This window comes from Triplophysa dalaica, chromosome 5 (assembly GCF_015846415.1).
Source record: "Triplophysa dalaica isolate WHDGS20190420 chromosome 5, ASM1584641v1, whole genome shotgun sequence".
Taxonomy (NCBI): Eukaryota; Metazoa; Chordata; class Actinopteri; order Cypriniformes; family Nemacheilidae; genus Triplophysa; species Triplophysa dalaica.
In genome coordinates, this window is record NC_079546.1 from 14,331,556 (window position 1) to 14,346,488 (window position 14,933).

The window sequence follows — 14,933 nt, forward strand, 5'->3', positions numbered from 1 at the left end:
GAGCGTCTCAAAAAGATGGGCTTAAATTGTTCTGTGGAACAGTGCAGGGCTCAAAATGATCAAATACTATTAAGACAGCAACAAAGAAGGCTTTATTAAGCTTGCACGGCTGTTTCTAGGCATCCGGATGGATGATCGCTGCGAGCAAGATTCAGGAAGTAAGGGGGTGCTCTGACCAATGAGAGGACAGTGTTTTTTCCAAATATTAATATTTGGTCCATTTTGAAATGGTGCCATTTGAAAGCGAACCAAACCAAGAAGAAAATACAACAGTGTTACAATTGTACTTGGTTCTGTAGAAAACCCCTTTACGGTTGTGACACACCGGACGAGATGTAAAGTAGAAAGCACCATGCCATGTTTATAAAAACAGCACATTTACTGTATATAAAAAAGTCCTTGTAGGCTACATAATTGATTCTAGCATAGAAATAACAGATGCAATAAAACAATAAAACTTTTACCTATGTGACACAGAGCGTATTTATAGATGAATGTTTAAAAAACACCTATTGTTCAATAAAACTTGTATGAAAATGGGCTAAAACTCGCCCATCTTGCATCATGAAAAAACTTTGGGCATGAGCTTGTGCACACAGATTGTGCACGCCTGGTGTGGGATACCGGCGAGCAGAGGTGGGGACAAGTCACATATGGTCAAGTCCGAGCTAAACCATCTTAACCAAGGTCTTAACCATCAAGTCTCGAGTCAAATCTGGAGTCACAGTTTAGACAAATCAAGCAAGGGTTTGTTGTTATTGTGAGTGTACACAAAAAATGTGTGAAATGATGAAATGGTTCTTGTCAGTATGACTGAAAACGTTTTAAAGAGTTTTTTTAGGTACAAGTGATCTCACCGGCGCGTCCATCAGCCTGTCATGCAGTATAAGCGAGCTGCTATTCGGCTTCCACACCCACTTGAAAATGCGCACATATAATATAGACATTAGCCTTCATGTAATACAGAAAAGTCCCTTCCTTTTAAAATGCCCCCCAACATTAAAATTAGGGCTACGCCACTGTTATAGCCAAATTCCCCAACACATCTAATTGTGAGATGAGACGTAGGCTTATCAGTGACGATCAATGACCACATTTCTAATACTAATAAAAATACAACAAAGGGCATATTATGAAAAACAGAAACGATTAATTCATTACACTAGTTATCGTTTTATCACTAAATTGAAGAAATTACTTTCTTACCTTTCCTTGTGATTCTTGAAATGCCTGATTAAATTTGACGTTGTGGATGTCATGTCATATATTCTTGCATTGCATACTCTGCATCTGGCAAATCTTTTTTTATTGGCACGGTCCAGTTCAAAGTCCTTATAGCCGAACCTGACTATTTGTGGAGCTCAACTGTTGTCTGCCATGTTTGGCGCGGTTTAAGTTGTGCAGCGTTTATGGCACAGACGCTGATTATAGTGCCTCTGAGTCGCAATAATTATTTGTAAAAATGAATTGGATTACTTTATTTTACTTTATTAAAAAGCTCAAGTCATTGTCGAGACTTCCACTTTAAGTCAAGTCAAGTCTCAAGTCACTTGCGCTCAAGTCAAGGTCAAGTTTATTCATTTTCTACTTCCACCAAGCAAGTCACTAGTCCTGAAAATTGTGACTTGAGTCAGACCCGAGTCAAGTCATGTGACTTGAGTCAGACCTGAGTCAAGTCATGTGACTCGAGTGCCCCACCTCTGCTGGTGAGTTGTCAAGCGCAAGCGCTTCACTGCCAGTGTGCGACCCCCTTAATTACTGTCAATCATTACTGTACAAGGAAATCAGAGTAACTCTTTTTAAATTCCGTGTCCATCATATACAACAAGATTTTCAAATCCGTCAACTCCACATTCATAACAGAAACTTGATGGGAAAGGAGCCATACAGTCTTATCCATCTAAATGAACAACAGACTGCACGGTGCAACAGATCTTCAATTCATTGAAAATTTCTTGGTAGATATTACATGTAAAATTATAATTTCATTCTGTGCTTTGATTGATCCCCTGTTGCAATTAAAATTGAAGGAATGTGTCACACAGATGTGCTTGAAGACACTAGTTGCTGAAGTCGTGCTTTCTCTAGCTCCAACATGGAAATCTGTAGATTTTGTTTTATCACCTCCTGCGTGAAAGCACACAATGTTTGTTACACTGTTAATAAATAGGACTGGACAATAATTCATGCAGTAGACATCTGACCTTGACCAGTGTGGTGTTGGTCCATCGGAGAGCCCAATCTGAACCTCCTGTTTCCTCTGGAGCTTGATGACTCCTTAAACTAGTGTCGCTCATCAATGTACCCAGACTCCCATTGACACGCTGCAAACATGACCGCAAAGCACAAGAACATCTGCCCTATAATGGTACAAGTGCATAATTTACAAAGACTTCGTTCTGACAATATTAAATTAGATGAAACTTCTATTTGGAAAAGTGCGACTAGTACAATTCTAAGTTTAACAAAAATGTATAATGTACTGTACATACACGTGGTGACACCAAGAGAGAAGTGCAGGGTTTAACATAAATATTCACTTTTCAGGGAACCATAACATTGACATGATATCAAGAGACATTCTAAAACCACTCATTGCATATTTTTACCTCTCTCTCCGAATATCCTGTGCTTGAGCTACTTTGGCTTTGTGAGTTTAGCTTCAGTCGGCTCTGATACCACAGCTGTGCCTGTTCCAGAGCCTGCAGTCCAGCCCACAGGCTGTCCTTTTCTCTTTCCAAATCTTGCCGTCTCTTGAGCTGGCAGACAAAGGTGAACTGTAAGTGTGACATCTTTAAGTAGCCTAACTGATTAGTAACTGACTCAAAATAATCTACTTGTGAAATAATTCTTTGTATTCTGCGCAGAGGTTGAATTGTAAAGAAAAACAAAGGGGATGTTGGGATCCGGTTTGGTGATTTTTCAGTTTTATACAGTAGGTGGTGCTGTTATTCATTCAATTCAATTCAAGTTTATTTATATAGCGCTTTTCACAATGTGTATTGTTTCAAAGCAGCTTTACAGGGGCAAACAGGAAAAACAGAAAAGTTAAAACACAGCACAGTGCATGGTATTTATACAACGAGTAAGATTCCATTCCATTCCATTTTCTACCGCTTATCCGAACTACCTCGGGTCACGGGTAGCCTGTGCCTATCTCAGGAGTCATCGGGCATCAAGGCAGGATACACCCTGGATGGAGTGCCAACCCATCGCAGGACGAGTAAGATCATTCTGATAAATAATATCTAATTTCTAATTAAATAAATAAATGAATGAATGCAGTCTCCCGGTGAGAAGGGCAACACTGCCCTGCGGTGGCGTGGAACCCAAACTCCAATGATTGATTAATGGAGAAAAAAACCTCGGGAGAAACCAGGCTCAACTGGGAGGGCCAGATCCCCTCTGACGTGTCATAGCTGCACTCAAACTGGTGACATGTGATTTTAGTTTAGCATTTAATACCAAATATTGTAACTTCAGCATTAATAAGACAAATAGTCCGTCTTTGCTCTTGGTTGGGGATGTAGTGGTCTGAGCTGGGATGGTCTGATGGTCATATTTCTCTTGGCTGGTGGTGGAATTGCCTTAGATGGAGCTGGGATGGTCAGTCAGTCTGCAGCTGTAGCTGGCGTAATCTCAAATTGGGGATGGGCATCTGTCGGTCTTTCTTCTTCTTTCTTTCTTCTGAAAGAGTGAAGCGTTTCAGATCCAAGACCAGAAAAATGCTCCTGATCATCTTTCTAAATCCGATCTGGCCGAAGCCCTTGACCAAAACACAATTTCATCCGCTTTTTTGTTACATTTTTGAACTGACACACATTCGGTATCAGGTAAAAAAGAACAAATGAAGATATAATAAGGGTATTTCTGTTATACATTATAAACAAAAGTGAAGGCTCTGTTCCCTTTCTATCGGTCTCTCGACATTGTGTCGAGACGACAGATGGGGTTCGCCCTTGAGAACCAATCAACTCTGACTACTATAGAAAAGGCCAATGAAATCTGGCGAATGAAATATGCATGCCGGTCTCTGCCCCCGGATATCTGGTATAAGAGGAAGCCGCATTCATTTACCTTTTGTTCTTCAGAGCCATCGCTCATGAGTACAACTAAGAATTCAATTACTACTGCATTGCCGGATCTACGACGTGGAGCACCGGATCGTCCCTATCTGCAGCGACCTTCCCCTGGGGACCTTCCCATAAACGACAGCTGCCACCACTCTCAAACTGACAGTGCGTGCAGCTGTCTCACCAGGCAGTTAAGAAGGCGGAGCCGTGGCGTCAACGGCAGCTAACACAACTTGCCCGACGTCTCCGACGCTGTACCTTAGTCTGTTATCAAAAAAAAATTGCTCCTCCATGTCGTTGTACATCAAGAGACACACAAGAGTTGTTTTAAAGGTTGCTAAGCGATCAGGTTAATTTAAGTGCTCTACCATTGTAATTTTGTGTTGATCAAGCAAGTAATTTAAAACTTGCATTTAGAGGCAACATATTCTCTGTCAGTTTCAGTTTACATGCTCGAGAAACATACAAACACTCGAGACCTCCGAAGACTACAGCGGATAGTTCGGACTGCTGAGCGGATACTACCCCTTCCCACTCCATAGTTGTACTCATCGAGAGTGAGCAGAAGGGCTCGCAAAATCTCTCTGGACCCCTCACACCCAGCACACATTCTATTTAAACTATTTCCGTCTGGTTGGCGCTACAGAGTACTGAGCAACAGCCAGACATAGAAAAAAATTCTTCCCTCAGGCCACATGAACAGTTATATGTTCTCCCCACTGTGCAATAAATATGTGCAATACTCAACTACTCACTTATACTCAAATGTATTTTTATACATATTTAACTGATTTAATGTATCATATAGCTATCCCATTCCCTTAGAAAATTTGTATATGTACCTTAAAACTTGTATATATATATATATATATATACATATATATATATATATACATATATATATATATATACACACATATATACATATATATATATATATATATATATACAGGAGGTACTCAACCAGAATGAGCCTTCCGCCGTCTGAGCGGCGTTACTTCTTTAGTGTGTGTAGACTCTTGTTTACCCTTTTCTATTCACTGATCTTCACTCAGCGCGAATTGACGCGTCAAACTCATTCCATCACTCAGCAGACGGGCACGATTTAAGACGTTTAGGTGTAAAAGACAAACGTTGTCTACAATATCAAAGTTACAAGAACTTAAATCGACAGGCACTTATAATTATATTTAATACTAGTCATAAATACATCGTTTCATTTAACAAGGGTTTACATTTTAAATTTGCTCCGTATATTCAATCAATGCTTTATTCGGTTAGAATCATTTCAATATATAAGGAGTGAAAAAAATGTCCCAGTAAATTTACAGTAAAGAACTGGCAGCAGTGGTTCCAGCCATTTACTGTAATTTTACAGGATTGCAACTGTTTTTTCATTTCAGCATGTATCCCTTTTATAGAATAAATACCACAACAAACACAGCTAGTTTCTCCGATGTTAACCCACGATTAAGTAGACTGCGTTCACATACATTGGGGATATGTTGTCAAAAATCAAGAAATGTCCCCGCAGTAGGCTTTTCAAAACAGCAGGCTTTTCAAAGATCTTTTAAATGTTGCAGCCATACCAAGTGCGCGTTCAGATACAAGCCCCGTTTACAAATTTTAGTGTCCTGAAAAAGCATTTCAAAACATCGAAAAGGAAACTGTTGATCCAGTTTACCAAATGAAAGCATGTTGTGAAATATATGCATTAAACAGGGCGTGATGAGATCTTTGGATCCGGGGTTACATAAACATTGAAGAAACATTTTTCCTTTCTTCTTCGTTTGACGCCTCATGGTTCTTATCATTCGTTTCAGAAACAACCATTTTACCATAAGAAATTAGGAACTGATCATAATATTAAATTTACCAAGCAAAATTTGTTTAGTGCAATGTGAGGCAAGAAACTTGCAAAGTTGCGACTTATGCCGGTTTCTTTCTTTATGAATATTTTTCTCATCGTCAGCCAAAATATCAGAAATATCGGTCTATTTGTTTTGTAGCTTAATTTCTGACAAGTTAAACATCTTATCTGGGACACATTTTAAAATTGCTACATGCAAAATCATTCGGTTCTTGAATGACTTACAAGGCTTAATGTGAGGCGGCGCTCTTGCAATTCGCATGAAGCAGCATTTAAAGGTTCTGTGTGTAAGTTTCAGAGGCCACTATTGGCGATGTAGGAAATTGCAACCTACAGCTCCGATACCCCCCCTCTCCCTCCCATTAGAGAAGCTACGGTTGGCGTCACAGGACAAAAGGGTTCTGTAAATGATAGCGGCCATTATCTGTGATGTTGATAATTGCAATCTACGTCTCACAGGCGAACAACAGACCGAAGCTACGACACAGGACAGAGATGTCGTCGTCTGAGACAGCAGAGAGTAACCTTTGCAAGTCAAGTGACAAGGTTTATTTACAAACAAAAATAAATAAATTAAATTGACTTAATTCATTATTTACTCTAATCGTTATAGTGAATATTATTGTTACTTGTTTAGCATTGTGTCAGTGATGTATTCGCTTATTTTGCATAGCATTTTTTGGCATGGTAACTTGGTTCGTAACTTACTGCCTATTGAAACCACTTGCTAATGCTAAAGGCGTGTAATCTAAAAGCGAAAGTCTTAGCAGACGTTTGGCATCACCCCAATTGATCAATTGTATCTTCTCAAATCTTCGTTGACACTGTCTTGCTGATAAACTATGCAACTTGGAAGTTTGGATTTTATTCTATCAATTATTAAATTACACATTTGTATGCACAGAGGCTAAGCAGTATTATAATATAATTTAAACCCGATTTATGCAAATTATGATATGTAAAAATTATTTCTTACTTGATTTGGAGACGGCCATGCAAAAAGGAATTATAGTACAATTACAAAGTGCTTAAAACAAGGAAAAACTCACTTGATGCTCATGCTTATCTATAGCTAAAGCTATCAAACAAACAGCTCACTTATATAGCGGATATATAGCACTTATACAGTTGTGTTCAAAATTATTCAACCCCCACTGAAATTGATGTTTTGGTCGGTTTGACATTGATTATGATCATTCAGTCATCCTGCTTACAATTAAATCAAAGAGGCACATGTAGGTCAGACAAATATAACATAACATTTATAATGAAATAACCACAAATGTCTTTTCTGAGCTCACATCATTATCAGTTTTATTCAACCCCCAAGTGACATTCAATCTTAGTACTTAGTATAACATCCTTTTACAGTTATAACAGCTTTTAAACGTGAAGCATAGCTTGACACAAGTGTCTTGCAGCGATCTACGGGTATCTTCGCCCATTCATCATGGGCAAAAGCCTCCAGTTCAGTCACATTCTTAGGCTTGCGCACTGCAACTGCTTTCTTTTAGTCCCACCAGAGGTTCTCAATCGGATTTAAGTCTGGTGACTGCGATGGAAACTTCAAAATGTTCCAGCCTTTAATCTGCAACCATGCTCTAGTGGACTTGGAGGTATGCTTGGGATCATTGTCCTGTTGAAAGGTCCAACGTCTTCCAAGCCTCAGGTTTGTGACGGACTGCATCACATTGTCATCCAATATCTCCTGGTACTGAAGAGAATTCATGGTACCTTGCACACGCTGAAGCTTCCCAGTACCTGCAGAAGCAAAACAGCCCCAAAGCATGATTGACCCCCGCCATGCTTCACAGTAGGCAAGGTGTTCTTTTCTTCATAGGCCTTGTTCTTCCTCCTCCAAACATAGCGTTGATCCATGGGCCCAAACAGTTCTAATTTTGTTTCATCAGTCCACAGAACACTATCCCAAAACTTCTGTGGTTTGTCCACATGACTTTTGGCATACTGCAGTCGACTCTTCTTATTCTTTGGGGACAGCAAGCGGGTGCGCCTGGGAGTTCTGGCATGGAGGCCTTCATTACGCAGGGTGCGCCATATAGTCTGAGCAGAAACTTCACTACCCACATCTGACAAATCTTTTCTCAGTTCCTCAGCAGTCACACGGGGACTTTTCTCCACTCTACGCTTCAGGTAGCGCACAGCAGTCGAAGTCAGCATCTTCTTTCTGCCACGACCAGGTAGCGTTTCAACAGTGCCCTTTGCCTTGAATTTGCGAATGATGCTTCCTATGGTGTCTCTTGGTATGTTTAACATCTTTGCAATCTTCTTATAGCCATTGCCCTTCCTGTGAAGAGTAATCACCTGTTCTCTTGTCTTCCTGGGCCATTCTCTTGACCTCACCATGTTTGTAACCACACCAGTAAATGTCTAGAAGGAGCTGAGTATCACAGTCATTTTAAAGCTGCCTAATTGGTGCTTATTAGGCTTTATTGCTGCTCCCTGATATCCACAGGTGTTTTCAATACCTGATTGAAAACACTTCATTGAACCTCTGTTCTTCAGAGTGGTAGTCTTTAAGGGGTGAATAATTATGTCAATGAAGAATTCACAAAAGAAACATTTACTACTGTATTACAAAACTAATTGATGTCATTTTAGTTGCATATGGTTCTTTAAGAAGTCCTTGTAGGATTTCATTCTGAATACAATTACAAATGTACACTAAATTCCCTAAAACCATTTACAGCATTGGAGGTTGAATAATTTTGAACACAACTGTATATTAGACAAACTTACCAGTCCAGCAGAAAGCTGGCAACTTCGGCGTCGCTTAGCAAACCCTTGTCCTTGTTCAGTGTGCCCCATTTGGGAAAAGCCACGGCGATTTTTATTCGGGTTTTCTGCCGTTTTTTGTCTCGACTTCGCCTTGCTACATCGTATTTTCTATTTTTTAGAACGAACAGATTAACGCTCTATTGGCTCTTGTGCAGAGTATGTGTGGTCCGCCATTATCGCAAATTTTGCTTCTTACTGCAACAAAAAACCGTTTATATTTCTAATAAAGAACACGACAAGTAAATGCTGTTATTGTTCTTCCTCTTCTTCTGCTAATCCTTCTATGTAGTCGCTTTGCAAGCTGCCTCAAAACACAGCCGAAGAAGAAGAACTAGTCCCGTGCATCCTTCGTTTTACGAAACACGCTTAGTTTGTCCGTGTAGTGATACTATAGAAACATGGCTGTGCACATTGATAAACTACATGTAAGGGTGTGCCCGCGGTGTATATACATAAAATGGCTCCTTGTAAGGTAATATAACATTTCGGTTCATTTTGTTAGGTATTTCTTCACCACTCACAACATAGTTTTGTATTATATATTACATTTTGGTGAATAAATCATTCAAAATCCTACACACTGTACCTTTAAGAGGGAATTTCTAGCGCAGTTTAAGCTTAGGAAACTATTTGTTTGCTGTAATTGATATCAGGTTTAATTAATGATCGGAAATATGTTGTTTAAGTGTGACTTTAGAAGTGAATGTTGCCAGGGTATACTTTCCAGTTATCTGAATCCTGCACTTTAAATGCCCTTTTAAGGTTCAGCTCTTGAAGCAGCATTTTAAAGAGGATTTCTAGCACAGTTTAAGCTTAGTAAACTATTTGTTTGCTATAATTGATATCAGGTTTAATTAATGATCAGAAATATGTTGTTTAAGTGTGATTATAGAAGTGAATGTTGCCAGGGTATACTTTCCAGTGATCTGAACCCTGCACTTTAAATACCCTTTTAATATTCAGCTCTTCGTTACTGCTCACAAAACCTCCATCAACCCCGACCTCCTATAACACAGGGGCTCCCAAGGTGGCGGTCGCAAGGCCGTGTGGGCGGGGTCGCAAGATGATTTCCAGATTTTTTTTTTATTAAATAGCAAACGTAATCAATAAGTGTAACATAATATAAAATATTGGTTAAATATAAGTAAAAAAATAAAACCAGGCAAATAAAAAGCCACCAGCCTTCGGAATTTCCTCCCCCTCGATCATGGCGACTACGTCACATTAACAATATTAGCAACAGCATTAGGTTAGTCACAGCAGTCTATATACAGCACCATGTAAAACAGTCTCGTGTCTCGCAGATTATTTTCCAGCCTTAACTTTAGGATATTCTTATTTGTCGAAATGAAACGTTGGTTAATATCAATCAAAGACAACGAGCGAAGCCAGCGGAGAAGGCCGGAGAAGCGCCGCAGTCAGAGAAGCCATCGTCCTCAGGTAGCCTACAAAAAGAGGCACATCCATCAGCACTGGAATCAGTTTCACGAAATTCAACCATCGGTTTGAATAGTTCATATTTTACGCATATGCATAATAAGTAATGAATAAATAACTATAAAATAATATTATGTTTAGACTTAGGGTGAACACCCGTCCCACTTCTTTGCATATTGAGAAAACATTTTTAGTATTCACATCAAGAAATTCGTTCTTTAACTTGTTTGCGCAAATGTTTATTTAACTATTTATTTACGGCTATTTTAAATCCAGTGCACACCACACTCATACAAACGCAACAATTTTTTAAGGCCTTAATTGTACTCAATGTATTAGAACTAGGCAGTGATTTCAGTCAAAGGGGTTGTGACGTCTATCAGTGGATCGGCAGGCGATCCTCCCATGTCAACTTGCCGAATGAAAACTCACTAAAACACAGTGAATTGAGTTGCTTTGAAACTTTGTTGAACCTATAGCTTGTGGTAAGTTTACTAAAATAAAAAATATTTGAAAATCATTAAATGTATTATTTAACAATCATACATATTAAAAGAGAAACTCTTATTCATCATTTGTTTGTTTCTTATTCCTTTAGTTTTCTCTTTATGAGAAGATTTTCAAACTTTACAAAATTATAACTCCACATCTATTCTGTTCTCAAAATGTTTAAGGACGGTACACCTTAAAAAATGATGTTGTACAACATTTAATCTATGCCTTAATTATGTTGCAGTTGGAATAATAACAAATTATTTTTATAAACTATAAAGAATATACAAACGTTTTTATTCCATTATAATATCGGAGTTCCGTGCTACCTTTCAATGGTGTCCCACATTGTCCCACATAAACGGATTACCTATCCCACATTTGGTTTGTTGGGTAGCGGTCAGTCACCCTAGTTAGACTGTGCTCTTTTGTGTTGTCATTATGGATGTTTGGGTTGAAAAGGTGCATGTGCCCATTTGCAGGCAACATTTGTATAATTTAACCACTTTTGAGGATAGTAGGGGTCTCGAGTCACTTTCACTGTTATTTTGGGGGTCACGGGGTGAAAAGTTTGGGAACCCCTGCTATAACACTTCAGCAAAAACTCAAAAGAGGTGTCTATTGAGAAATTGCATATTTAAAAAAAAAATGAAATGTAAACAGGGATTTTTACCTTAATTACTTTATAAAGTGCTGTATTGATCAAGAAGGTATGAAAACATTTCATTGTCATTTAAACGAGAGGTCATTACAGTAGGTATGATGACAGTAACCACCCGCGGCGAACATTCTGTCTCAAAAATGAGTTCCAAATCGTGTAGTTCTAAAATGTGTATGTCATTCAATTTCTACCCCTGGGCGCCTGGTGGGAGTGTGTTTTTTCTGAATACGACGGCAACTACATCGAGTGAAAGCCCCTGAAACGTTGGACACTTTGGGATATCAGCCCTAATGTGATTTCAGGTCACCGCGCCTTTCAGAAAATTTGCATTGCGTTCAACCGGTCGATGGGCGTCATCGAAGCTTTGGACACTACTGAAAGGTAGGTGGACCTAAATACATAGCTTTTATCTTGTTATTGACGAAAATCCATCGAAATCCATAGTGGAGAAAGTATTTAACTAAATCACGGAAATAGGTAGTAACATTTGTGGCAGGTAGATTAGCGAATGTAGTGCAGGCGCCGTTCTAAAAAAAAACATAGTCTTTATTTAACTCCTTCTGACTGTGTTTTTCTTGACATTATTACTGATGCTATGTAGTTTAATATGTATATCATGTTTTTTTCTGACATACGTGTCAAAATGGTTACATAGTTTACATCACTTCGAGTTAGATTACTGATGACTAGCCTTTAACTCTGTCATATCCACATTGCACTTGCCCAGGCCTACTATCATATCAAGTGTTCTCAGCCTATTAATTTAGACAAAGTAAACAAGCATAATATTATTTAGGTATTTTTTGCATTTTTTCATGTAACCTCTAGCTGAATATAGCAAATCTATGCACGTAATTTAAAAGTGGCATTGGATGAATGTGATCAAAAAGTTATGCTTGTTGTGTTTATTTTGTTTACTCTTTTATCCAAAGTATCCTGCACACTTAAACCATGTTGATTAGAACATTTTATGTCCAATTTACTTTAATCATGTAGATTATGTAGATTTACGTAGATTATGTAAAATGATTCTCCATGTTTATTAGGCTTCTGGTGCTGCTTATGTTAGAGAAATCCAGTGTTAATCAATGTATGTACAGTTGAGGGGCCTAATAATTGATGTTATGTCTTTACAGCTAATTATGAAAAGTAGAACGGGGCCCAACACACAGCTAGATCTAGCCAGACAGCACCTCCTGGAGAGAATGAATATTTGTTGTGTACTTGTATGAATATGAATTAACAAATAATATTGATGTGTTTTTTTGTCGTTTTCTCTTGTATTCTGAAAATAAATGTTTATGAATATGAATGAACGCTTATTAATTATAATATTTTCAGTGAGGTTCCATGGATCTGATGCTCATTCCACCTAAAACAGTAAATTTTCATGATTTAATTTGAAAGAATGAACAAAATTCTACCTTCTTTTCAAATGTCATGCAAAGATCTGATAAAATAAGGAAGTTACAAGCAAAAACGTGTGAATAATATGCATTGTCGGTCACACGACTTCAATTGTAGTTAATGTTAACTATTTTACTATATTCCTCGGTATTATAAATATCATAACTTTCGCAATCCTCAACTGATTTTCACAATTCAGGTGTCGTCGTAAAGGAAATTTTCAGCTCTGTCTAGTCATGTGATCAATTTTGAGCTTAGGGGTGTTTGGAAATTTTGTCATCATACCTAATTACAGCGTTGTAATATGTAAAATCTAATATTAAAATCATTGAATATGTTATGTAAATTAGGAGCATTACGATTGTAAAAAGCATATTTTGGCAAAGATGTTTCGTTTATGTTTGGATTTAAGTTTCTTACCAGTGTTACGGCGTCTTACGTTTATTTGTCACCCTGCAGGTAAGACATTAATTCTTAACATTTGAGACGAAAAAATGTTATCGATTCTATTGGTGGAGTGTTTTTTTTTTACCTTTTAACATGATTTATTGAGACTTTATTGCACTTTATATGTATATGCTGTTTGTTCGTTGTGTGTTTTGTTTTATGTAGTGACCTGTATATTGCTTGTGAGGTGACCTTGGGTGTTCTGAAAGGTGCCATGAAATAAAATGCATTATTATTATTATTTATCTGGCTGATTGCATACAATTTTAATAGTTTTCTTGTAAAAAGCCAATTGTTCATAATGGTAATTTAATGGAAAGCATTAGTTTTCAAAATATATATAGGGGGAGGCAGATCTTTAAAGGTGTTTACAGGAGGGCGCAACCAAAGGTTGAGAACCACTGCTTTAAGTAATGTCCACCTCTGATAGCACACCGTCATCATGAGCACATTGAGATAACTAAACAACTTTCCCTATTGTATTGTAGCTTATTGCGTTTATGTGTCATCTGTCTTTGTGCCTAGAAACTAGAAATATTTTAGAACAAAATGAAACTACTTTTACTGTGGATCTTGATGTCCCCAAGGGGGCAAGAATTCTTATCTCATCGATAAAAATATCCAATTTTGTTCACCTTTGTGGACAATCTGGTCCACTGAATTATAACCACTAAAATAGCCAAGTGAACACATATTCATGGCTGATCTTGGGTCTTTCATTCCACGTTGGTCCATTAAATGTAGGCAAAACCTGAAACCCTCTTGCTCTTACCCAGAGGAAGCAGTGCAGAGCATCAGGACTGTAAATGCTGTTCTGCAGAGGAATGATGAGGACTGCATATGAGCTGTCAAATGCCATGTGTTCAAACACCAGCTGATATACAAACACACTAGAAAAGCAAGAAACAAACTATGACATAAAACGACTTGCAACAGAAAGAGAGCAAAGTCAGATGCTGTTATAATTTCAGATAACTATGATGTTACTGCAAAACCAAGACAATGAACATACTCACCCCGAAATAAGGCACAAGTCGACGAAACGTGCAAATGTTTCTTCCCTGTTCTTCCTTGTGCGGCTGTCAGCTAAAAACAACCCCTGATCCTAGCTCTCTTCAATCGGCCTTTGTCTGTTCCAACACGTTATGGAATGTGACCAAGCCAGGATTGAAATAATACCAGGCGTGACGGTTGTTCAAATTAGGAGTACCTTCACACACACATGAAGGAGATGACTCGCAAAAATTGTTCATTTTAGGTTTGCAGTCCTTTCAAGCAGTACATGGCAGTGAACCAGAAACAAAAATTGAATAAAATGAGGAACAGCATGTGATTTAGGATCCAGATGTGCTAAATTGTATACTACAGCAAACCTTCGGATGGACAACCAAAGAAGAATTTCTGTAAGTTTTAACATGACAGCTGGGCTTCAGCTGCACACCATCACATAAGCTCCTCCTTTTTAAATATAGGATCACCACATACAAATTGTCTATCCTAAAACTGGGCTCCTTTTGTTGACAACTCTACATTGTTATGATGGAATTATGTCCAGAGGGAATAAAAAGACAGAAAATTTGCTTTAATTATAAAAACAAAGTTAATTTTGTACTCTTTGTATTACTTTAAATTCAGAGGAAGCTAATTGTATTGTTTTGATTTTACCAGCAGAGGGCAGCAAATTACATAACAAAAAATGTCTGCACAATTTTCAAGCAAAAAAGGCTTATTACAGATTTTTTACTATTTC

At 38.1% G+C, this 14,933-nt stretch overlaps 1 protein-coding gene across 2 annotated transcripts; it reads right to left on the bottom strand.

Annotated features, from left to right (window-relative positions):
• Positions 1–69: 69 nt before the first annotated feature.
• On the bottom strand, positions 70–14,356 carry sapcd1 (suppressor APC domain containing 1). 2 transcript variants are annotated; one of them, XM_056747470.1, is made up of 5 exons: positions 14,200–14,356; positions 13,956–14,073; positions 2,610–2,759; positions 2,205–2,324; positions 70–2,127 (listed from the first exon to the last, which is right to left on the bottom strand). In XM_056747470.1, exons 2-5 carry the CDS (start codon positions 14,040–14,042, stop codon positions 2,038–2,040), a joined length of 447 nt encoding a protein of 148 aa, XP_056603448.1. In that variant the 5' UTR covers positions 14,043–14,073; positions 14,200–14,356; the 3' UTR covers positions 70–2,037. The 2 variants fall into 2 exon arrangements, with proteins under 2 accessions (XP_056603448.1, XP_056603447.1); XM_056747469.1 differs by having other exon boundaries at positions 2,205–2,360; positions 14,200–14,354.
• Positions 14,357–14,933: the final 577 nt, after the last annotated feature.